The sequence below is a fragment of the Castor canadensis genome, chromosome 9 (genome assembly GCF_047511655.1).
Source record: "Castor canadensis chromosome 9, mCasCan1.hap1v2, whole genome shotgun sequence".
NCBI classification, from domain to species: domain Eukaryota; kingdom Metazoa; phylum Chordata; class Mammalia; order Rodentia; family Castoridae; genus Castor; species Castor canadensis.
In genome coordinates, this window is record NC_133394.1 from 88,752,090 (window position 1) to 88,778,368 (window position 26,279).

The window sequence follows — 26,279 nt, forward strand, 5'->3', positions numbered from 1 at the left end:
TATTCAGAGATTTATAATATCTCAATCAAAATATGATTCCATATATATTTTAAAATCTCTAACAAAGAATAAATCAAATCAAGGTTTCACAACACTCAGACCTTCTAATACCATCCAGTCACTTATGCTATGGATGGATCTTTGACAGTACTCTCACATTATGTGGTTATTAATTTGTAATTATAAAGACCCGATTAGACAAGCAAGATGAAACTCTTTGTAACCAATGAAATTGTTGGAGCAGCTGGGCCTCTGACTTGGACGTGGTTCTCAAGACCCCATAAATCTTGCCAATTCTGGTTCCAAAGCGCATGTCTTCCACTTGTTCTCTAGTGGAGAAATTTGGCCTATGTTGAAATTCTGCAAATTGGGTAGATGTAAACCCAATTCAAATTGACTTGGGACATGCATGGGGTATTTGAGGCGAAACACCACTCTGATGCTTCATCCATGTTGGTTGCAGAGAAGGACAGCAGTGGGATCTGCTTTCATCTCCTGCCAAACATCTGTGTCTCAGAGAGGCCAGCAAACAGCACAGTCATCTCTTGATGCTGTATCCGGCGTTGCTGCTAACCAAAAACTAACCTGGAGAGGAGATATAAACAACCTTATCTTATTCTTCCTTTCTGCCTTGCCAAATAGAGAAATTCCATGAAATGAGTGTTTGCAATTTCACCAGAGTATGGAGAAATATTTTAATCATACTAGTAATGCATTGAAATTTCATACAACCAGTTAGAAGCAACAGAAAATACATAAGATTTGTAAGGGGTGATCATTATTAGTTCCTCAGCAGGTTTATCTTAAACAACTCAGAAAAAGAGGAAAACTTTGATTTTGAGTTCGTGTTAACACCTGACAGGTTTTTTATCACACTTTTTAAAAGAAGTGTTCAGAGCAAATAAATTTTGAGGAGAAAAAGTTTCAATAATATTATTATGTACATTTAATTCATGGTTTGGAACAGCATGCTGGAATGTAGAATTTTTACACAAAATAGCAGAACTTAGAATTCTAAATCTTAACCTCTTTTCTATTCCAGATTTTCATCAGTTTATAAACACAAGTGCTACAAATGGTCTTGTGTATTCTAAGCTACTATGCTAGACTCCTTCTTTCTCAAAGTTCATACATTTATCTTCTACCCAACCTGTGCCCTGTGAGAACAGATCTAGTTTAAAAAGTTTTTAGAGACTCCTGTGGTTCCCAAAAAGAAGAGGGAAAGTATTAACAAGACCAGTACAGGAATAGACCTCAGAAGACACATAGGCAGACCTTGCTTTCTATGGTAGAATCTCATTTTTGGGAACATTTTTCACTTATTCTGCTTGCATTTCTTGCTTATGGTAGTTATATTGCCTGAATTTCCATAGTTAGGGATTTTCGTGGCTTAACAAACATCATTTTGGGATTATAATACTATCTAGATTGTCAAAGGGTCATATATTTACATTCACTTATCAGTAAGAGTGAGTTCACGAAATGAGAAAATAGTATTTTGCTGGTTTGAGATAAAGATAGCTATACAGCTATATATAGAGATTTCTAGTGTTGCTTCCATGCACATATTTGCCCAAAGTCTATTCCACAACCAAGGGGAGAAGGAACAAATTGTATTGTGCTAGTAAGCTTTCTGTAACTATAACATATATCTGAGATGAATCAACTTAAAAAGAGGAAAGGTTTATTCTGATTCTGTTCTGGAGGTTTCAGTCCATGATTGACGGACGCCATTGCTTTTGGTCTATGGTGGCACAGCATATCATGGCTGAAGCATGTGGCAGAGCTGGCCTGTTCACCTCATGGACAGGTATGAAATAAAGAGAGAAAGAGGAAAAGGCTGGAATTCCAATGTTTTCTTCCAGGGCATGCCTCCAATGACCAGGAGACCTCCCACTAGGCCTCACCTGTTAAAGGTTCTACCACCTATCAATAGCCTCACAGGCTGGAGACCGAGCTTTTAATACATGGACCACTGTGGAACACTTATCCATACCACAGCATGTATCTGTCTATCTATCTATCTATCTGTGTATATGTCTATGTATCTCTCTGTCTATCCATCTATCATATATCCATCCACCTATAGAGAGACTGAGCTTAAAACTCTGCCTCTCAGTTTTGAATGTCTTTTCTGTTCTTAAAACTCTGGCTTATTCATTTTACAATCATGAAAGCTGAATACCATTGACATCATTACTTAATAACAAAAAAGTGTATTCTAAGATAAAGTAACAAATTTAATTTAAAAAACATGTTTGTGTCTCCATTGCTTAGGGCCTTTGATGGCTTGTTATGCAAGTATGGCCTCTATTGTCTTTTAGGCTCTGGATGAGCTTTACTTGTACAAATAAAATAGGATATAGAAAGAGGTAATAAAGGCAATGTAGAAAACAGGGAGTCTTAAGTACTTGGGTATTCTATAAATTACTAAATCACAAGATGCTCTAGGAATTTTAATTTATCCAATTGGTAATTTTAAAATAAACACATAAAACCCCCACAAATTAAAAATGAAAACTGAGTGACATACTTCCTAAGGTAAGAAAGGCTGATTTTAGATTGTTTTAGGTAGCATGAAAGGAGTGCAGGGAAAACAATCAGGTTAATTTTGATATGCTAAGTGATACATTTTCAAATGGTTAGACCATCTACCACAAACCTGGAGGTAGTGGAGCACATGAACAGAAGAGTGGGCTCTGTACTCAATCATACCTGTGGACCTCTGGCTCACTAGTTGAAAGCAAATAGTTCTAGAGCAATTTTTAAAAGCCCTCTGAGCTCTAGTTTTCTCATCAACAAAATGGAAATAATAATAATAATATTCATAAGACTTGTGAGAACTAACTGAAGAAATTCAGTTCCTGTAACACAAGTACCCAACAAATGGTGGTTATTATCATGTTAGAAGTTCTTTTAAAATCTTCACTATTATATTTGTACTTAAGTAGAAAGTTTAATTCTTTGTTCTACATATTAATGTTTGGGGATATAAAGTAGGGTCTAGGTAATAATGTACATGTTATTTTTCATTTGTAAATACTCCTTAATACTAATATTAATTTTTTAGTGAACACTGTGCCAGGCTATTATTGGTGAATTCTTATGTATAAAGGTATATTATACAATTTACTGCAGGATGTTACCAATGTGAGCTATTCTTAAACTTTGCTTAATGTACTATGATTTTTTAAATGTTTGACTTCAGTAGAGCCTAAATTGCCAAATCACTCTGACCTTTTTCTTTAAAATGAAAATTCTTTACAGGGAATAAACAGGGTTTAGCTTCAGAGATGTAGACTAGAAACAGTCCCTGAAGGCACTTATTCTCCAGAATTAGAGAATATTCGTAGAAGAATGACTCACTTATGTGGTGGGATGCATATTCTCTCACATGGTCCTTAGAAAATCCATTTGCAATTTTAAACTTATTTTATTCTAATGGATTAAAGAAAATAATTTCCAATTCTAGTAGATGCAGTGTTTAAATCTGTCTCATAATTTTCTTTGATATGTGAAATGTTTTTCACTAATGCTGGCAGAGGAGTGATTAAATGACTAATAAAGAGATTGCAAGGCAAAGGATGCAATCAGTTTCTTTAATATAACCTATTTTAAAATAAATTCCTTCAGAACTGGTGACAGACATAATATATTTGGGAATTTCGTGCTCTCCTTTGACTTTTCATTTTCATGGCTTACTACTCTTTCTTCTTCTCCTTCTCTTTCCTCTTCCTCTCCTTCTTCTCTTTCTCTTCCTCTTCCTTTTCATCTCCTCCTCTCTTTCTCCCTCCCTCCTCTTTCCCCTTCCCCTCTCCTTCCTCCTCCTTCTATCTCAGATTGACCAAAGCTCAGGTATAATGCCCATTTTTGTTAGTTCGAGCATTTTTAAGTATATATTCCCTTGCAAAACTTGTCTACCCTGTTTCCTTCAGTCTTATTATCTGAACTGTGTTAAAGTAATTTAAAGACCTTGGTGATTATGCCTTCAAAAGGCATAATAACCTTTACAATGGACCTCAATTCTTTTTTTTTAAATGATTTTATTATCATACTGTAGTTGTACAGGGGGATTTATTGTGATATTTACATATATGTTTAAGATACATCTTAGTTGGATTTACCCCCTCCATTTTTCTCCCCCTTCCCCTCTCCCCCTTCTTAGAACAATTTCAACAGAGTTCATTTTTCTATTTTCATGTATGGATATAGGACACATCCACCATATTCACCCTCATTCCCTCTTTCCTTGTGCCCACCCCCTCCCACTGGTAGCCATCCCTGGAAAAAGATTTATTTTTCCCTTCTGCCCTTCTTTTTTTAGTGATAGTCCAAGGGAATTTTGCCTTGGTACTTCAGCTTTGCATGTATCATGCTTATATCAAATGAACTCCTTCCCCTCTGCTACTTACTCATTCTTTATCACCATGCTCCCCCAATATTCAAGAGCTGACTTACTGTACAGTGCACTATTCAATGATCCTCAATTCTTGAATCCACAGAGTGTTGGTTATATTTCTCAAATAAAGTCTTACTAAATTTGTTTCCTAATCACTAAAGCCAAACTCACTACGTGAAAAGTTCTATCCTAAAGAGTACAAATGAGGTCTCCTTTTCAGAGATGCACATGTGACTGACAATTCTGGGATTTTACAGTTTTATTTAGGCACTGAGAATCTATTATTTCCACTGTTAGAAAAGAAAGCTCAGAAAGCATTTGTTTCCTGCTGCAGTCCTTCCTTCCTTTTCTAGTTATGAGCAGGAAATGCTAAAACCACTGTATATCATCTGTCTTCAACTTCCGTCAAAAAGGGATTGCTGCTCAAAGATCATCTGGAACTTGTCTGACTTTGATAATGTAATGCAGAGCAGTTCTAAAAATAAAGACAACATTGTTGTGACCATTACAAGCAGCTTATTTCATCACTGTTGCTTTTCACTTGAAGTCTTGTGCCTTGTATGGTGTTTTCTGTTTCTCAGAAACAGAAGTAGAGTCATTGTGTTTTAATGCTTTGGGAATGCTTGAGTACAGAGTCTGTATTTTTGAGAATATTTGGTTCATACAAGGAAAGTCTGTGTTCCACAAGTATAATGTTTGAGGCATACAAGAAAGATTAGCACCTATGAGAATTAAGTCTGAGAATGGACTAGAAATACATTGCCCAATAAAGAAGTGCATATATATTGATAGCATATTCATCTTCTTAATAGAAAGTATAAGAATGTTATTGAACAGGAGATCTAAGACTTTTGAGGCAGCACCATGTTATTTGTGCTTATTTGCATTTATTCTAATCAAATATAGATCCTCAAGGTTATTAGTAATCTTATGATTCACTTCACTTGTTATAATTTAGTTCTACAGCTTGGTCTTTTTTTTTTTTTTTTTTTTCCTTCTTAGATACTAGCTCAATCATGTACTGAAATCCTGGAATTGAGACCCTCAAGTGTCTGTGTTGGGGGTAAGTGTTTAGAATTTAAAAGTACTATGTATGAAATTGTATTTTTCCCTAGCTAAAATGTATGATTTGAAACTCATATTGAAAAGAGAATAGCAAAATTAACTTTTTTGGCATCTTTTTTTTTTGTGCAAGAATTTTTAAATAATTCCTTGAAATATTTCTATTTTAAATTCAAATTTTTAAGAGTGGAGTGTTATTTTAAATAATGAGCATATTGTGTGACAGGCTTTTAGAATCTTCTATATATTTAGTTCATATTTGAGACCTTTCCTATGGCAAAATAAAATACGAAATCTTTTCTTTTAACTGACTATATCTGTGGACTTTGAGCTACGTGCTTGGATAACCTGGCCAAGATACAGTTTCTGCCAGCTCGAGGCACATAAGGAAGTGACTTATGGGTGGGTGGCAGGAAGGAAGCAGGTGGCTTCATCAGCTGGTGCTCAGAACAGACTCAGGTCTCACACCTCCCAGCCATCCTTGCCCAGAGACTCTGTTTCTCTCTGCCCTATTTTTCTTTCTTTTTAAAGTTTGACCTAGAGTTCACTTTTAAAATTTTTTATTAGCATATATTACTTGAACAGGTGGTTTCATTGTGACATTTACATATGTGCTTACAATGTATCTTAATTAGATTCACTCCCTCCATCATTTTCTGTCATTCCCTCTTCCTACAGAACAATTTCAACAGGTTTCATTGTTCAACTTGTATACATGTATACAAAGTACATCCACCATATTGGCCCTCAACCTACAGTTTATTTTAATCTGACATCACTAAGAAAGGGAAAGTAGGGGGAAAGGGGGAACATATTGTATATTTTACCACCCAGCTTCCTAGCCCACTGGACATGGTCTTAAAATCTTCCTCTTCTAGACTCCCTAGTAATGAGCATCAACATGTTTAGGAGAGGTAGTGTCTCAGAACATCCCAGAGCAGAGTGACCTTTTCTGAAGGTATAGATTAACAAATTCCTAGAGATAACAAAGGAAAATAATTGGAAAAATAATACTGAAATAAAACAATATAGCTGTTCTTTATTAAACTCTACATTTTGCTGTTTATATACTGTGTCCTTTGCAAGTATAAATTTGCCTAATCCTCATAAAAATACTATTTGTTAATTTTATAATTCCTGGTTGCAGATGGAGGAACTGAGGCAGAGACAAGTTGAGCACTTGCTATTAGTAATTTTTTTGTTTGGTCCTTATCTGTCTGATCTAATGCCCATGCTCTTACAAAATCACATTTATAGTTTTACCTGCATTTATTTGAGTTTTCAGTGTAGACTTTTTTTCCTAACACATTGAATGCAGAGTTTTGTGTCCTTAGTTAATGACTATAAGTGTGTTGGACTATGTTAGGCAGGAGAGGTTTGAGAGGATGGAGAGTGTTAAAATGGAGATGAAGCCCAAAGAATACCTGAGCAAATCCAGTTAGGCCTCATAAGTGACTTTCGCTTGATTTACAAACATAAGCGAAACTTGAGCTATGTCTTATAAATGTGTGTACTAAAGAAAAACAGAACTTCAGCTCACCAATCAAAAGCAACCAACAGATTTATGAATCATAGAAGTAGGAACTTTCCAACAGAATGTTGCTGGTGTTACCAATTCCTTTGCCTTACTTCCATGTTCCAGCTATGAAAACCTTCCCCAGGGTTCCTGTGGTAGAGTTCCCAAACTGCTTCTGACTTGGGACCGCCCAACTCATAAATTGTAGTTTGCTCAAATAAACTCCTTAACATTTTATTGTGCCTCAGTTTGCCTTTTTAATAAGTTAATCATTGTTAAAAAGTTAATATTCCCTCTTGTAGGCAAGTGCAGCCTATCAGATATTAGATCTGTTAACTTTTCTTCTAGCACATTCTTTCACTCCCTAACACTGAGTGCCTGTCCCTACAATATAGGTAGGGTGCAAGAAGTTAAATAAACTTCCTTTAGTCACTGGTCATAGATTATTAATAATCCAAAATACATGACCTCTGGCGATATATAAGTTAGTATGTAATAGAAAATGAAAACAAATGAAGAAGCTGTTAAAGAAGAACTCTGTATAGGAGAGACATAAAGGAAATAAGTACACATGACTTTTCTAAGAACCATAGAAAATGAATAATTCTTTACATACCTCAAATTTAATACCCAAGAGTGGAAAAGAAAATAAATAGGCTTCTTTCTTTTTTTCTTTCTTGATGATAATTTTATAAGGATAGAAATTAGGGAATGTTGTATGATATGTGTCTTGGAATGACTATTATGCTTTAATTCTAGTACCTTGGTCACTATTGGGAAATATTCTTAGAGAATAAAATAATGTCTCCTTATGTGGCAATGAATGGTATCTTCACCACATTTACATAGGTGGTTGAAGAAAGCAAGCCCAGTTGGAAATATAGAGTTGTGTTTTCATTGTTACTAGTTGACTGAATGGTATAAAGAAATTCATTCTGTATGCCTTGATACTTTAAGTAAAATCGTCAACTTTTTTTGTAAAGCAGTGATTAACATGTTTCTCTTTTCCTTTACTTCTAGAGGAATTTCAAGTCGTTGTGAGTGGAAGAGGCTTCATGTTGGGCAGTCGGAATGGCAATGTCCTCTGTGTTTTCACTGTAAATGACACCTACACAAAGAGTAGGTCCTCTGCAATCTCAGTGCCAAATTCATGTCTGCACAGCACACAAACATAAGTGTCTTCCTCTTTTTCCCAACTAAAATCAGCTATGTTATAGTTTTTAGTCAGAAAAGAAAGAAAGGAAATCTCTGTGATAATACAAAGAGCAGTGTTAGTAGTGGCAACATTAGTTGAAGGCTTAATAAATGCTGGACCCTATCCTAAGGAGCCTCGTTACTCAGATGATGCTTTGTGGTTGAAGGAATAACTTGCCCAGAATGACACAGATAATAATGCACAGAGCAGGTTGCTGAATCCAGTTTTCATTGTTGCTCTAGATGGATGAACCACATCAACCATTTCATTAAATTCCTCTTTTCCCAGACTTATTTTTTGTCACTCTTGCCCTAAAATGCAGTTATTTTGGATTTGAACTATTATACTGCCTTATTTTTTGTCTCTTGTTATCTTTATCTATCTTTGTAGTAACTTGTCAGTTTTTTGAAGATAGCTCTTTTTCTTTTTTTCTGTTATTGATTATTTTGTAATCCCATCACTCATTTATAATATTGTTTGCTGGTAATGATATTAAATGGATCTTAATATTTTGAGCATTTTGGATCTCTATTAAAACATTTTCCTCACTGATGTTTATGTTCTCTAAAAATTTGTTTTATAAGGCAGAGTCTATAACCCTGAGAACTCCAGTAGAATTGGGTTTTGAGAGATCCATGAAGAATTTTGCTGTTTCTTTGACAGTGTTAAACACTCTAATTAGCAAAGCTTTGGCCACACACACGCAGTAATTGTCCAAAATGTGTTTGTTGAATTAAAGTGATGAGGATTTCAGCATGGTAAATGTCATCATTACTTCATCTTTTTCTTATTATGAGCACCATTTGGTAAAGCAAAACAATCTATTGTAACAAACTCTTCATAATAAATTCCACAATTGAGTAGGAAAAACTAGTTTTATTTTTACTCAGAAATAATTTGTATGTGAGTTTTACATAACTCCTCTTGATTGCATAGTTGATTATAAAATAAATATTTTATCCTTAGCTGCATAAGATTTAGTTTATTATTAAAGTAAATCCTTCAACAAATAAGAGGAATTAAAATTGTATTTCTGTTATTCACATTCTAGGATAACCCATTCGATTAAACAACTTTCCAAGTATTTCCAGTCTAGAACATTTTTCTCATATATTGTTAAAATTACAAGGGCAATTGAAGCATGCAGCCTAGTGAAATATTCTTATGTATTATAGATACAAATATTTTACTAAACTTGTAGAATGAATTCATTTTCCTTAGGACATTTATCTTCCTATCTCCAGCTATTCTAATTCTGCTTTTTAAAAAAAGATACATAATTTACTCTTAAAAATCTGAGATATTTGGGGCTGGTGGATTGGCTCAAGTGGTAGAGTGCCTGCCTAGAAAACATGAGACCCTGAGTTCAAACCCCAGTACAGCCAAAAAAAAAAAAAAAAAAAAAAAAACCTGAGATATTTGAAACATTCAGGAAAAAAGACAATATCTCTATAGTACCTACAGCTTTATGTAAATTTAGTTTAAGTAAAGAAGATCATAATTTGTGATTTACCAATGCTGCATGTAATCTCTTTTCACTTTTCATGTTTTCTTTCTCCTCTTTTGTTAATTTTTTTATGCTAACATATCTCATTCCACATGTGAGCTTTGCTTGTGGAATGTTCTTCATATTACTAATGAAATTGTATGGGATATTTAAACTCTTTATTAATTTATTGGCTTTTTATTTTTTTAGGTGAAAATGCAGTAAATGTACAGCTTAATTCTATGCTTTGTCCTGCACCTGTCCTGAGTAAAGCTGGAGAGTAAGTACTTTATTAAAATCAATGTTAGCAACAAATTGTTATAAAGTGACAAATATATATTGCAGTTTTATTATCTTTTTTGCTGTACATAGTGAGCATTAAATTGTGAAATTTATACATTAATTATTGCTAATACTTCAATTATATCCATAGTACATTGAAAATGCTAATGTGTTTTATCTTATTTCTAAATATTCATTAAAATGTTCTGTAAATATTTATCTGAATAGATTTGAGAACTGTTGTTAAAGACAGTAGATAATCAGAACCACAGCCATTATTTTGAACCTTAAGATATTATATTTACACACACACATACTTACTTATGCACAGACTTCCAAACTGAGATTTTTGAGTACTTATTATAATATATAGTATATCTTAAAGAGCAATTGAAACAAGCTCATTATGGTCCACCTCAGACTAAGTAGTATTTGAACATTTTTACTGATTTATGCTTTAATTTATATCCCATTTTTGTTAAGGTCTATATTCATATTTTGTGTGTGTGTGGCAACGAGCCATCTTGATAGTTGGTTACAATAAGGATTATTTGGTTTGGAGGTTTGGTTTCTATTTGAATCATCTATATGCCAATCATTTTGTTAACAACTCAGTATTTCCATTTGTGACTTTTTTTGTATCCCCTCTAATATGAAGCAAATGATTGTAAATACTTGAGATGTCCTCTAGCCCCATAGCAATGGATGCAATTGTGTAGAATAATTGGTCAAATACAATTTCTGGGCATACTTTATATTGCTCTTTCACATAGAACAGAGAAATATTAAATATACAAGGCAAGGATCCGAAATCTGAATTAGTGCTCAGAGTGACGATTATATCTTCTTCCATAGAACTAAAGAGAATCATTTTAGTATTTTTATGTTGCCTTGAGCAGTTTGCTTTTGTGGATGCTTAAATATTGAAGATATATGTGGAATAGCACTTCTGGTCATACAAATAAATTTGAATAGTATGAACTTTCTGTTCTAACCAGATCAAAAGGTGCGGCATAATAGAACTTAATGAAAGTAAGACTATTATTCATTTTCATTACCTTGCCATGTAATAAGAATCTAGTGTTATTGACAATGTGCCTGTGGCTGAATTCAGCTGGTAATGGAAATTTGAGGCATGTCAGTTTACCATAGGGCCATCTTCTCCCCAAACTTACAGTAGGATTCAATGACTTTCTTGTATTAGTCATGACTGGTCTATTAAAGTTTGGTCTGTTTTATTGAATTTGTTGATCCTCCTTATTTTTCCCCCCAGCTGCTCCTCAACTTTTCTTTCCTATTTTAGTCATTGGAAACTCCATCTTTTCTGTTGTAACTTCTGAATGACAATTAATTTCTTTCTGTTCTATACATAGTCTGTCCATGTCAGCATGCTTTTCAGCTCTAATTTCAAAATAGGTCCAGAATCCAATCTTAGCTCACTCCCTTCTCTACCACCATCCTAGACCAAGTTACTGTCATGTTTTGCTGGTTTTATTAGCTTTTCTGCTGGCTTTACTGTTTCTGTCCTTGGTAAGAGCAATCATATTAAAATAAATAGGTGTATGACACTCCTCCACTTAAAATCGTCTGAAGTAAGTTCCTCATCCACTTAGAGTACAAAGACTTAACATTTGTAGTCCTCTACAAGGTTCTACAGGGGCTGCTGCCTCACTTCCTTTCACAGTCCATCTCCTATTTGCTTCTCTGCTCACTTATGGTCACACCGACCTCTGCTGTTTCTTAACCATGCCAGCTCACTCTCTCTCCTGTCTGCACTTTTATAAATGCGGTTGCCTTTAGGTGGAAATGCTCCTCCCCTCATGGCTGGCTCCAGTTCCTTTACCTTCTTCAAATCCTGTTCATATGTCATCTTTACAGTAAGTCCTTTCTGGCCATCATAATTGATCAAGCAATCTCTCCCTTCTTTGGTCCATAATTTCCTATTCCCTTTTCATATTTTAATTTTTCTCCAAAGCACTTCTTTGTTATGGTGTGTCTCCTGCTAGAAAAATGTCATTTGTATTATTTCTTGTAGCATTCCCTAGTACCTCACCTGGGGCCTGACACATAATTGACTCACTAAGCATTTGTTGGATGAAAAGGTGAATGAATTTTCTTAAATGTTTTGTTTTACATTAGAAAGAACTAAATGAGGTCATTTATTACTGGAGTGAGGGACCTAGATTAGATATGAGAAAACTGGTCTGAATTTTACTTTGGGGAGGTATATACAATTAAAAGAACAGAAAACTATCTGACTTTTTAATAATAATGAAGTTAAGGAAGGCAGCTGACTTTCTTCTCCAAAGAAATTAAGAATGAAATATGCCTATTCTAACCCAGGCATTGAATTTGTTTCTCTAGCATTTGCCTTTGGGTGCAGTCTCCTTTTGAATAGAATTCTATAAGGGGCACTGATACTCTTTAATGATTTATAGATAGGCTAACTACTTGTGAGCTATGATTTTAAAAATTATACATACTATAATAAATATCATATTTGAGATATCATCATTTATTTAGCTTTTGGCATTAATATTTCACCTACAGGCAAACTGAGAATGTTTGGGTTGGAAAACTATCTAAAGGAATAATTTTTTGCCCTTTAAATTTTTCTTTATTAGGCAAATGATACCACTCTGAGGCACAGCTTTAGAAGATTTTATTTGTTAACATATTGGGTATTTGAGGACATCATTATTTGTTCTATTTAGTATATTGCAAGTAATTTGGACCTTTTCTTTTGCCTTGAATTTTCTTTAGATACTTTTGTAGGTGATGAGTTCTTATGAGATTGGAATAAAATCAACACAACTGAAACAATTTAGCCTTGTAAGGTGACTGATGCTTAATAGGTTTGCCTAATTAGCTTTTGGCTAAGGATTCAAACCCATTAAGTAGCTAGTTAGTCTATGTTTCAGATAAACACATCTGGCTCAGCAATGAATGGAGGTCTTCCCTGTGTGTGGGTGACAGATGTGGTCACAGTTCCCCCTGTTCTCTCATTTAAATAATTAACAACACACTGGTGAAGTAACCCGAGACAGACAGCCTCAAAGCCAGATATGTGGTCTCAGAGCTGGATCCATGGACTTGTGCCTCATCTCATTAGCCTGCCCTGTCAGTTCCTCTCTCATATTTATGTTTTATCCTGAAGTGCATTTTTAAAAGATTTATTCTTTTAAAAATTTAAAGCTTGTGGATTTTGGGTTAACTTTTTTTTTTTTTGGTGGTACTGGAGTTTGAACTCAGGGCCTCATGCGTGCTAGTCAGACACTCTTACCGTTTGAGCCACTCTACCAGCTGGGGTTTGGTTTAAAAGAGGGTTAACACCAAGTTCTTTACTTGTAGATGGGGACTAAAGATGTAGCAGAGTAGCTAAGACATTTCTCTGCATTCAAAAATTGATGTTACACAGTAAATAAACGTTATAAACAATTGGGCAGATCCTATCCAGGAATATTATTGTTGAGCATAATTGGAACAGGGCTTTGAGGAACTTTCTGTGAGAGACTTCCATGTTTATTGAATTTCTTTATTTCTAAATTAAACTTCAGTCTAAGGTAAACAATTTCTTAGTATTTAAACAAAAAAGAAGGTAAGAGTGGTAGTAGTGAGGTTGTTTTCTTCTATTCTTTCATTGGACATGATTTACTTTAAAAATACCATATGATTAAGCAAACTGTCTTACCAGCAATAAATCTGCATTAAGGAGTTGTTTCTACCAGTGGTTCCTTTGTACCAAAACACCTTTTTAAAGTTCGACTAAGATGACCTCTTTAAAGTTCAAACCTCTTCCCCCTTCCAGGGCAGTAGTCTCACAATTTATTATGCAGGTATCATACCTACTGACTTATCTGCTTATTCTCTGACCCTTGTTTTGTGAGACATCAACAATAGTACAGCTGGTCTGCAATAGTTGAGTTCTCAAACCCGTAATTTGGCAAGAAGAACAGAACAAATTGAGTAAATATACACAACACATTGAAAAACAGAACAGAATGAACCAGAGCCTTATCCTACAGCTCGTTTGATAGAGAGGATTTAAGGAGGCATATGGTATAGTTGAATGTGCTTTCAAAAACATTGGCCAGAATCTTCTGGCAAATATGAAATAAAAATCTAAGTCAGATAAAGTAATAGTATTAATTCTTTTAAAAGGCAGTGTGGGAGGACACTTGACAGAGTGTTTTGCATAAGGAAGTGGGACATCAGTACATGAGGAAAACTGTAAGCTTCTGATACCAAAGGGTCACTAGATGAACACTGTGGCTGACTCGGGGTTAGAGCTGGACTTACAGAGTTATTTTTTTCAATATTAAACCTAGTCTATTTTGTCTGGAATCAAATTAATTCTAATCATTTTTTCTCGATTGGCTAAATTCTGCCTTTTACCACAGCTCTCTTTTTCTTTTAAAAACATAATGTGTATATGTGTGTGTGTGGGTTTGCATATGTATAGAACCTCTAATTCAGTGCATTAACAGCAGCTAATAAAATCACAAATGTATTCATTTTTCTTTTCTTTTCTTTTGTAAGGAATGAGACTTAGTTTTTTTGATCATTGATTACTTATGTCTTTATTTGGAGTATACACATTAGAACCTTGGTGAAATGGGTTAAAGCATCGAGAACTCTCTCTGTCCACCTCCCTCTATAAAGAACATTTATCTATTCATTCTCATAGTATATTGCTTTCTGATTATACCTATCAATATGATAAATTCATCTAATCTGCATTGTAACTACATTATAAGTATTATATTCAGTTCTAGACAAATGTCTTTAAGAGGTTCAATAATTAATTTCAGCAGGTGTAGGTGTGGCCAACAAGATGTTGCCAGATATGAAAATGTTCAATAAAATGCAATTTGTAATACTGGAGGAAGGTACAACTCAGATATAACACATTTGCTCTCCTCATGTCATGCAAAATGTTTGACTTACTCTTTATTGCTACAAAGAAAGAAAAAAGAGTAGCAGATAAAGGGAAGCACACTTCAGCTCAATAAAAAGAAAATCTTTCCGAAATTAAAAGTGTTTAGTGAGTGTTTTAGTAACTATATAAGTGTTTGAAGAGGAACAGCTACATTGGTGATGAAGAGAATATTCCTCAAATATGCACTTAAATCCTCTTACATATCTGCTTCTAAATATTATATTATCAAAACTTCATTATTACTAAAATATTTGACATTTTAAAATAAAAGTCATTAAAATTGAGTGATTATTTCCTGGCATATTTTTAGTATTTTATGAAAACTCACCAGTCAATGAAAAAGGGATTATTTTCAGTGTAATGCTGAAAAGAATCATAATACAAGTTTAGGTTTGTTGTTCATTGTATTTCTAAATATAGATTTTTTTCTCCTGAAAATCTAACAATCTTACTGGCTGGAATTTTAATTTTAGTTATATATATATATATTGAGATAACCTAAAATAAGAATGTATTTAATCCTTTAACCACTTTAAAGAAAGTATTCACATATCTACTTATAACTAGAAGTGAAATCTTTGAACTTTTCACAAATATAAAGCTCCTTTTTCAACTTAAAAATCTTTATTATTCATAAAACTAACTTTTAAAAAGCACTGCAGAGTGTTAAATAGTAGCACTAGACTTGAAAATATCTTAAGTCACCATAATTTTAATAACTTTTTGAGTAGTTGCCAGTTTAATTTTCAGTGTGTGCAAATTGGAGGTAAATTATTTATTACTTCCAGCAAATGTCTTTCACAATTTTATTTAATTTTTTCATCCTTTTTAGTGGATCATAAAATGGAACTCTTTTATTGGATATGCATAAAGCCAGATCAGAGTATCTCTGACATATGGCATTAAGCCATTTTCCTATTTTGGAACATTCATACACATTTAGGTATTAAATAAAAGTACTGTGACTATTAGGACTTACTGAGTTTTATTTACTAACTTATATCATCACAATACTATTTAATAAATTTTCTTATCGATGTATTTAGCACACTTGAATTTAGCTTTATCACTATTAATTACCAGTTCACATGAAAATTTACTTCAGACAATCTTTTTGTTATGATTAGGTGCTGAAGTTTCTTTTAGCTTTCCACTTTGAAAGAAACTATTCTAAAAAAGGAACAAAGAGTAGATTAAGATACTTGTAAGAAATGTTAAAAAATGTAGAACCAATTTATAGAAAGGGAAGTTGAAAGACTTGTCAGCTCTCAGTCTTACCTCCCTTTACCTTCAGGCACCATCTGCATATGGGACACTCTTTCTGTCTGGAAGAGCTTCCCACTCTTGCATGACTTTGCACCTTGGTTATCTTTTCTTAGGTATTACTTCAGGCTCATTTCCCTCTTATATTCCCTCAACTGTCAGTTTTCACAGTGGATGGATTCCTGATCCGGAACTCATCTCAGATGCTTCCTTCTTCTGCTAATGGGTTACAGATTTCCAGGCAAGATAATTTCTTTACCTTTAAATTCACTGTCCAGTTGTCTACTACCCAAATGTCTACTCAGTCATTTGAATTTCTCATAGGCATGTTAAACTTGGAGGTTACAAAGAAAACTCATGTCCTTTTGTTCAGACTTACTTCTTCTCCTGTTCCCTATGTAAGACTACTCATCTCCTTCTAAGACAGCAACTTTGAAAGTTTTTTTTTCCTTCTTCCTTGCCTCTTTTATCCAATAAATACCCATGTCCTTCTCATTCTCTTAATCTCTCAATTTTCATTTTCACATGCCCTCATTGCCACTATTTTAATTCATTTCTACTTTGGCTCTTATTTGAAATAGATTGAGACTTTCTTAGCTGGTCTTTCTACGCTAGCATTTGTTCTTCAAACTCATGCCTTGTACTTACAAATATTAGTAAGAGCAGTATTTGTAAAACTCAGCCTTGACCACAATACTACCAAACTTTAGCAATTTAAGATTGATTTCAAAAGCCTAGACATGGCCTCCTGGATGCTTCATGGTCTTCCCCCATCTCCTTTCCAGCCCAAAGCCATGTTTTTTTCCTTCCTCTGACACGCTGTGTTGCTGGTATTTAGATACACGTGACTGTTTTGTGCCTCTCTTGCCTCCAAGCCTGTCAGGTGCTCCATCTGCGTGGATTCTTGTTAAATGTCATTCCCTATAACCCAGTCATTCCTTAGGATTTGTCTTTATAGGTAATTTCCTGCAGGAAAACTTTGTTGAGGCTCTAGTGCCAAGGCTGAATTGGTTGTGTCTTCCATATGGTCCTCTAATACCCCTCTGCTTGTATCTGCTTTACTTAGTATCACACTGCGTTGTGATTATGTGACTTCCCTTCAGTTAAATTATAATCTGTTTTGTTATTGTAACCCTATTATCAAGCACAACCTGGTTTGGCTGTGATATTTTTTGCAATAGCTATTATTGCTGTTATAGGCAATTAAGAAATATTTGTTCATTTAACTAGTAAAAGAGTGAGTGATTCAGTGAATTCATTGGCAAAAATTCATAAACCAATTTGGAGTGTGGTTTTAGGCTTAATGTTTAAACACATAGCTAAAAAATAGTTATAATGTTGGGCTTAATCAAGATGTTTTACAACAGGAAAGGAATAGCGCTGAAAAGTTATTTTATGTAAATCTAAACGACATTATAGATACTTTTGAACAACTTAACCTTCTATGGTTTTTTCGGGTAGAGGGGTTGAACTCAGGGTCTCATGCTTGCTAGGCAGACACTACTCCTTGAGCCACTGTCAGCCCTGCCTTCTTCATTTTTATGTCAGTAAGTAGAAGAGAAATTCTCTAAACAAGCTGGTGCAGCTCTGTATACTTGGAATCCCAGCTACTTGGGAAGTAGAAATAGGAAAGATCCCGGTTTGAGGCCGACCCAGGAAAAAGGGTAGTGAGACCTCAGTAAGTCAGGCATAGTGGTACACACCTGTGATTCCAGCTACACAGGAAGCATAAATGGGGGATCATAGTCCAAGGTGACCTGGGCAAAAAATGCAAAACCCTATTTTATTTTACTAAAGCTAAAAGGGCTGGAGGGTGTGACTAAAGTGACAGAGTGCCTGCCTAACAAGCCCAATGCTTTGAGATGAAATCCCAGTAATGACAAAAAAAGAAATTCGTTAAACAAAAATGTGCTGCATATATATCTAGTTGCTGCTATACATTACATTATCTATACTATTTTTTAAAACTGTGGCTCTAAAAGGTTTATAAAAAAATCCTTGATATTCTGAATAACTCATTAGATAATTATCCAGTGTTCACTCATTTATAGAGTACTTGCTCTGTTCTAGACACTGTGCTACACATGTTATGTACATTGGTTTTTAGGATCCCCTTCCAGAGGAACTCTAAAATAGGTACAATTCTTATTTTATAGATTGAGGAATGGAAGATTGAGTGGAGTGATGCAGGTTCAAACTCAGGACTCCAGGTTTCCCAACATATGAGCTGAATCTATCACCATTTTCAATTCTTTTTGATATTCAGGACAAATAAAGACAAACTTTCCCCTTACCTCCCATTTATATCTGGAATTAAGCAGACACACCATTGCTTTAATACATTTTTCTCATTATTTTAACTAAGACTCTGGATTCTCGGATTCTGTTGTTAGACTCATGCCAGTCAGAAGTAACTGCTATGCAGGATAGGGATGAACAACCCATAGATACAGGGAGATATTACATACAGTATGACATTGGTAATGGTGGGTAAGGTATTGAGTTTAGGTTAGATGATAAGGTGGTTTTAACAGTGTGTTCCAGTAATGTGCCCATAGCTTTGGGCAAAGGCACCAGGTTTGTGATGGTGCTGGCATCATACCAATAATTTAAAAACTATTTTCTAAAAATAAAACAAAATTCAAATGCAAAACTATGTTCTTTACTTTTGTGACATTTCTGAAAATTTTTCCCAGAAAACATACACATAAATTCATAGGCAAGGTTAATGCTTTGTTTCAGAATATAGTAAATGTTATTCTAGTTAACCATGAAAAATATATGAATATATAAAAAATTGTAAAAGTGATACTAAGCTGGTGTCCATGACAGAAACTTAAATGTAAGACCCTATAATACCTGTGGAGGATTAAGGTAGGATATTGCACAGTGAAAGTGCTTTCACTATAGAGTCAGAGATCCAATATTTGGGTAAGTTACTTTTTTAAACTTCAGTTCTCTTATTTGGAAGGCAGAAATAATGCTAGTGTGTACCTCAGTGGGCTACTGTGAGAATTAAATAAGATGAATTAATATGTGTGGCTCACAGTAAGAAATCAATAAAACCTGAAATCATTAGTGTTGTTCCTTATGGTAATGTTTTGGTCATGCTACTACAACTTTCAGGAAGGTGAAGATTTTATTGTTCAAAGGAAGTACATATATCAAAAGTATCATCAAGTAGATTTCCATATCTATGGAGACTTAGTTCTTTTTTATTTAATACCAATCACATTATATGAGACTGAGATTTGAGGCCAATGTAGTTATTTTGGTTGGCTAAAAGTCTTACCAGCAAGCATATCTTCTAGAGGAGGGACTGAATTTACTTTCAAAACTATATCCTGTGTTCTTATTCCATTTTGGTAAGCATTGAAAACTGTGAATGTTTCCTTCTTCAATTAGAGAACTGGCTCATTTCAGGTGAATTCTAGGTGTCAGATTATAAACAACTTCAATCAATATTTAATGATATCTTAAAGGGGATTAGTAAGATTATCTCCAACAAACATATATTATTATGAATCAAAATAATCTTCCCCCCAAATAAAACCATGCCCACCCTGTCGTGTGATTCCTGGTCCATGCTTTAAAGTAGGAGAAGTAGGAACAAGGAAAGATTATTTTTGGATTCAGTTATGCTTAGTCATTAAAACAAAACAAAACAAGGCACTTGGTTTTGCAGAATAAGCAATAAGGTTTAAGTTTTCTTTCTTAACTAGGCCACTGCGCATTCTGTGTTGGATTAGTGCCTGAATTCAGTTAATTTGATGCAAATGCTCAAAATTCTCATTCTTTTCTGGATTTAGCTAAACCTTTAAAAAAAAACCAGGAAATGTTTTGAAGTTACTATGTTATAAGAAATATTTTAATAGGAATATTTCTGAATTTTGCTTTTGTTTATTTTATCGTTTTTATATTTACTTACATGTGTATTCTGCAGGGCGCTCCAGTGGCGCAGTCAGTTAGCACATGGTACTTTTATTTCTGAATTTTGAATAAGAACTTAGCTTGAACTTCTGCCGTTGTTTCTCTGTGGCTGTATACCTGTATGAATCCAAACTAAATACATTAAGGGAAGAAAAGCCTCACCGAATTTCATTATTTCATCAAGCCTCAGTGATATGACAGAAAGAGTCCAAAATTAGGTAGAATTCTATAGCTTTGCTACTTTCAACAAGGTAATTAGATTTCTGGGCCCCTGCAACTCATCTGTAAAACTGTGAAACTACTACTAACTTCAAAGGCTTTTGTGAGGATTAAATAAGATGATGCTGATAAAATGCCTAGGATGGTACCCAGCACCTAGCAAGGACTAAATATTCTATTTCTCCTCTCTCTTCCCTGCTTTTATTGATTGAAAATTCTGCCAGCAACTTGAGAGTGCTTGTGTTTTATCTTGTCCATAATAAGTAGTATTTGACATTGAAAGGCACAGAGAAGAAATTTTCCATATTTATGTGACAAATATTACAGTAGCAAAATTCTAATAACTGAGTAATTATGCCAAAGTTTCTGGCTATTAATTCTTGGAATTTTGGATATTTGATGAGAACCGGTGTTTGAAGTGTCAGGCTGAAGGCCTGGCTCAAGTCTCAGAATACCTGCATGGCAAGTATGAAGCTCTAAGTTCAAAGTTCGGAACCACAAAAAAGAAAAAAAAAAATAGTGTATATTATATTAACAAAATGTCACCTGCTGTTCTCTGCTTTAATGAATAGATAGCTTTATCTTTGATTTGTGGGCATGTTAATTATTATATTATAATATACTTTGTAAACTATTTTGAAATAGAACTGTTTCCTTACATTAACAGTTTGTTACTTTTTCTTTATATCTTGCTATAGCTTTTTTTTAAAGTTTATTAAAGGGCATCAATTCGAGGCTAACTGATTCCCAAAAATGAATGACCAAAACCTGAGTTAAAGAAATTTAATTATTATTTGAAATCATATTTTCATAATGAGAACTTTTTTTTAAGTGAAATTCACTTAAAAGCCACATTTTCTCTCATATGTGGACTATAGACCTAATACAAATGCAGCAATATTATGAAACACTGGTTACATTACCGGGAGGTCACGCACAAGAGGAGGAGGGTAAAAGAAGGAAACTAAGAAGATGAATATGGTTGATAAACTCTCTATACAGAAATGAATATAGAATTCTTAAACTGGCTGAAAAGCACCATAAGAAAGGGATAAAGGTAGAATGAAGAAAAATAGAAGAGATGAACCAATTGGGGTTATAATACATATATACATGGAAATATCACAAGAAAACTCCCTGCGTATCTACCTTTATCACAAACAAGCAAAAATGTCATGTTTTTTTTCTTTCTTTTTTCTGCAAAATTGGAGCATCGGAGGGCAGAACAAGTCCTGCCCAGGGTGGCAGTTGGTACCAGTGGGAGGGGTGAGATATTGGGAAAATGGGGTAGGAGTGTGAATACAGTGCAAAAACTGTGTACACATGTATGTAAGTGCAAAAGCAATACCTGTTAAAACCATTCCAGGAATGGGATGGGGGGTGAATTCAAGTATGATGTAATTGATGCATTCTTTCTTCTAGCTTTGTCTGGATATTTTAATATCCTGGGACCACCTACAAAAATGCCTGCCATCACTTCTCTTTCTCTTTTTTGTTCTTCACTTTCTCCTGGTCATTTTTATTTTCTTTATGTTTCATCCTTGAATGGTATATTACTTCCAGGTTTTGTATTCTTCAAATGTGATATGGTGATGATATTAATATCTAGAAACAGGGAAAAATAAACTAAATAAGGTAGGGATTTTTCTTGTTTTAAGTTTTGTGACCTGAAATATTCGCAGCATTTCTCTGGACTAAGGAGTTTCTTAATTTCCCTTTTTATGTTAATGGTTTTTAAAAAACAATTAGATCACCTAAGGAATTTGCCTTTGGCTATTGAATTAGAATAGAAGATGGAAGAAAAATTAGCATAACTAATCAAAAGCTGTTACCCTTACTCTTTAAGTATATTTTCTAGCCAGTTTTGAGTTATGTAAGAAAATAAAAAAAAGAAAACTCTCCCATAATCCTGTAGTTTCTAATTTATTTTAATTATGTCTTCTTCAATTTTCTTTCAGAACTCTCGATGTTTCAGTGAGCTTTAATGGAGGAAAATCTGTCATTTCAAGCTCATTAATCATCACCGCCACAGAATGTGTAAGTGAAAAGTTAGTTACCTTTTAAAAATAACATTTCTATTCAGAAATCATCTGTGGAAACTCTGTATTATCAAATAATAAAGAAGGCACAAAAATAATATTAGAGAGCAATACAAGTAAAAACTTCTAGAATATATTTTACCTCCATCTGAAAGAAATTGTAAGATAGTAAACATTTTATTTTGATATTTGTGAAACAAAAGTTGTACTTAAAATCAAGGTAACAGCATGAAAATGAAGCATTTCTTAGAACATTAAATATGGAAATGATAATTTTTTTCTGTTTTGAAGACTAGAATTTAGTATCTAAGACATTTCTCATGTTCTAATATCATTTGTGCATTTAAGAGATGACATTATTTTTTACATCTTAAATGTTGATACTTCTTGGTTTGAAAGTACACTGAAACTGTATTTTAATTGAAATTATTGGTTTTCGTTGCCTAAAATGCAGTATTTTGAAATATAAACTCCAGTTATAAGAAAGTTTTTTTTTTTCTCATCGCTAATTTGTGAACTTACAGAAAGTTTTGATATTATATTGTAGATCATGCAAGCCGGAAGTACTAAGTTGGATTGACCATATGGTTACTATTTTTAAGAGTATTTTTCCTTTGTAAAAAAATATATAAATCAAATCAAAAAAAAAATAAGAGAAAAGAAAAAGAATGAAGGAAAAGAGAGAAGAAAAATTCTTGTCCTCCAAAAGACCAGAATCCCAAACTTAAGATTTTCTCATATCTCATGGTTTTGTGGCTGTATATTTTTATTTACAAATTCAGAGACATCCTTCCTCCAGAAACAAAATAAAACAATTCAGTATTACCTGTGTAGAGCTGGTTGTGTTTCTCACTGTGAGACTGTTGCAGGGAAAATAAACATCCAGATGGAATCTTGTGCACTTTTGAACTCCTTGGATAATTTTATTGATACTTCCTTCTATTTTGAAAATAGCTAGTTTTTTCTCTATTTTTTTTAATCTGTAATGTTTTGCAATTTTTAGGTTTTGTGTATGTTGCAATTTGTAGGTTTTCTGGTCTGTTAGGATGTGGTCGGTAAGGTTACAAATATTTGTAGTGTGTAGTTTCTCAGGGCTTAGCTCATGGAAAGGGCACTTTTTCTTCACCCTTCCTACTCTTCACCTCCAGCTGTCTTTTTTTTTTTTTCTTCTTTTCCCTGCAGGAAGGAAAACAGTTCTTGGTTCCTGTTTTATACCCTGTATTACTTTTATGTGCAGGGTGGCTAAAGTTAAACCACTCATCTGGAATTTATAGGTTGATAATAAGGAAGTCTTAGCTAAGTCTTGCTTATTCTCAGGAGGATAATTTGACTAAAAGTTCTTCAAGAGTAAGATGATTTCAGAAAAAAAGAATATTGATTATGTCAGAGATGGGGAAAAGTTGTGATATTAAATCAGGGGTCAAGGTAATTCTTATAGATCAGATTTGAGCTAAGACTTGAGGAAAGTGAGGGATTGAGCCCTGGAGACCACCTGATGGAAGAGTGTCCCATGCAGACAGAGGGGCTAAAACAAAGCATGAGGTGGGACAGTACCTGGTAAGTTTAAAGAAGCGCCAGGTGGCCTCTGTGCTGGAGTGGGGGTAGAGAGGTAGAGCCAGGAAGAGTCTTTGGTCGAGGAGAGGGGTGGTGGAAATGGAGTAGAGGACAGCAGATGGGGCTGTGTGAGTCACTGTGAAGACATGAGCTTTTCTTCTGAGTGAAACAAGGACGTGACATGATTTGACTTAGTATTTTAAAGGATCACTCTGGCTGCTGTGTGAAAATAGGTTTTACCAGTGGGGACAAAGGTGGAAATATTGAGACCACTTCTGTGGCTATTTCAGTAACCTAGGAGATGGGGAAGGAAGTGGTTCGTTGGGTGATGGCAGTAGAGATGGTGAGAAGTAGTTAAATTTGAATATGTTTTAAAGGTGGAACTCAGAGTTTGAGTAGACAGATTAAATGTAAGGTGTGACAACAATAAAGACATTAAAAATAGTTCTAAGATTTTTTTGCTTGGGCAACCAGAAAGATGAATAGTCATCAGGTAGAGCAGTTTCTGGAAGAACGTACATTCTCTTTTGGTACTGTTTAGTGACAGATGTCTATGAGACACCTCAGTAGATGTCAGAGAGGCCCCTGGGTATGCAAGTCTGATGCTGTAGAGAGAGGTCTGGGTTGGAGTAGAATCTTGAGAGTTGCCAACAAATGGTTGGAATGAAGTAAGCAACAAAATTCCACATATTTATTGGAAAAAAAAATCCCCTAGTTTTCAGTATGTTATAGCAAGAAGGGAAAGGTTTTATCTTTTCTCTTATGAGGAACCCAAACAAACTGGGCCTTGAAGGGAGAGCAAGGTGTAGGCAAGAGAGAAGGCAGGAAAGCACATTGCATAGAAACAAGAAACAGGGTGGGATGTGCTGAAGAATTGAAAGCAGATATGTTTGCTTAAAGTGGAAATAAATACAAAGAAAATTTGGAAATAGAAAATTTAGAGGGGTAGGGGAGTAGTTCAAGTGGTAGAGCACCTGCCTAGCAAGTACAAGGCTCTGAGTTCAAATCCCATTCCATCATAAAAAAAAAACCTAGATACTCACTGGTGGTCTAGTGGTTAGTGTTGGGCAATCTCACCACTGTGGCCTGGGTTCAGTTCCCAGTCAGGGAAGCCTTTCTTCTGGACAGGAGACATGACTCAAGGGGTAGAGTACATACTTTGCAAGCATGAAACCCTGAGTTTAAACCTCAATCCCAACCAAAAAAAAAGAAAAAGAAAAGAAAATTTAGACCAGTTTATGAATAACCTAAAACACCGGACAGAATTTATAGTTTGTTCTATAAGCCTATAGTACCCAAACTGTATTACATGGAGATGCTAATACTAAAATACAAAAAGAAAAAAAAGTTTGTGTTTTTTCATGGTTTATTCAACTTGAAGAAATTCTTTAATTCTAAAATTGTCCTCCTGCCATTTTAATTTTAAAATATCTTTTGATTGAGGCAACATAACTAAGCAGTTTGTGAGAACCAGCCTCCCTTCCCTCTCTCCCTTCTTTCTTCTTTTCTCCTTCTCTGACCTGTCTTCTTCATTTCTCTATATCCCTCTCCCTCCTACTTTTCCTTGTGTATTATTATTTGGCAGAATGATTAGCCAGCAAGTCTGTGTGAAAAGCTCCATTCTTTTTTTATTTTAGGTTTTACTGGCTCGAGACATCATAAAATCTGACTGAAATAGATAATAGTGTCTTTATAAAAGACTCAGGCATGAATGTGATGGTGCAACATGCTATTTTGGGAAGACTAGATTCTGAAAGAGAATTAAGATGGAAAACAAACAAGACACAGAAAACACTTTTAAGAAACGAATGCTAGAATTTAGGCCAAAACTTTGGTTCAGAATTAACTCATGGTGGTAGAAACAGTGCTGGAAATGATAGTAAAATTTGCATTGATGAAGAAATGTATATTATAAAGTGTCTTTTGATTTGGAAGGAATGACTGATTCCAAAATATTGCATCCCATGGTCTGGAAGAATGATGCTACCGTCATCTAAAGATGGAGCTGAATCTGGAGATGAAGAGTATTTTCACTATATACATGCTGAGTTAGTGAGATAGCCAAAATCAAATGGATCATTGTAGATATAACCTCAGTCTGAGTGAGGGACCAGGGCTGGAAATCACTATTTAAATTTCACGTTTGTTGAAATAAATTTCACTTTTGTTGAAATAAATTTCACTTTTGTTGAAATAGTAGAAAAAAAGGATGGGAGAGTTTAGTGTTAATGGAATTTTGAAATAGGAAGAATATGTAGTGTGAAAGACAAATTGCACTGGACAAAATGAAACAAGCAAGGGAGATCTTATTTGAAACTATTATTGCACGAGGGAAGAGAGATTGACTGGAACTTTGCTGAAACCAAGGGCTGGAGAACTTTTAGGAGCCAGGGTC

At 34.4% G+C, this 26,279-nt stretch overlaps 1 protein-coding gene across 3 annotated transcripts in view; it reads left to right on the forward strand.

Annotated features, from left to right (window-relative positions):
- The window catches only part of Antxr2 (ANTXR cell adhesion molecule 2), a 136,452-nt gene that overhangs the window by 26,012 nt on the left and 84,161 nt on the right, over window positions 1-26,279 (forward strand). For all 3 annotated transcript variants that reach the window (XM_074041914.1, XM_074041915.1, XM_074041916.1), the window contains 4 exons: window positions 5,402-5,462; window positions 7,998-8,096; window positions 9,869-9,938; window positions 22,250-22,328. In XM_074041914.1, the coding sequence (XP_073898015.1) occupies window positions 5,402-5,462; window positions 7,998-8,096; window positions 9,869-9,938; window positions 22,250-22,328 (309 nt within the window). The remainder of the gene's footprint in view (window positions 1-5,401; window positions 5,463-7,997; window positions 8,097-9,868; window positions 9,939-22,249; window positions 22,329-26,279) is intronic.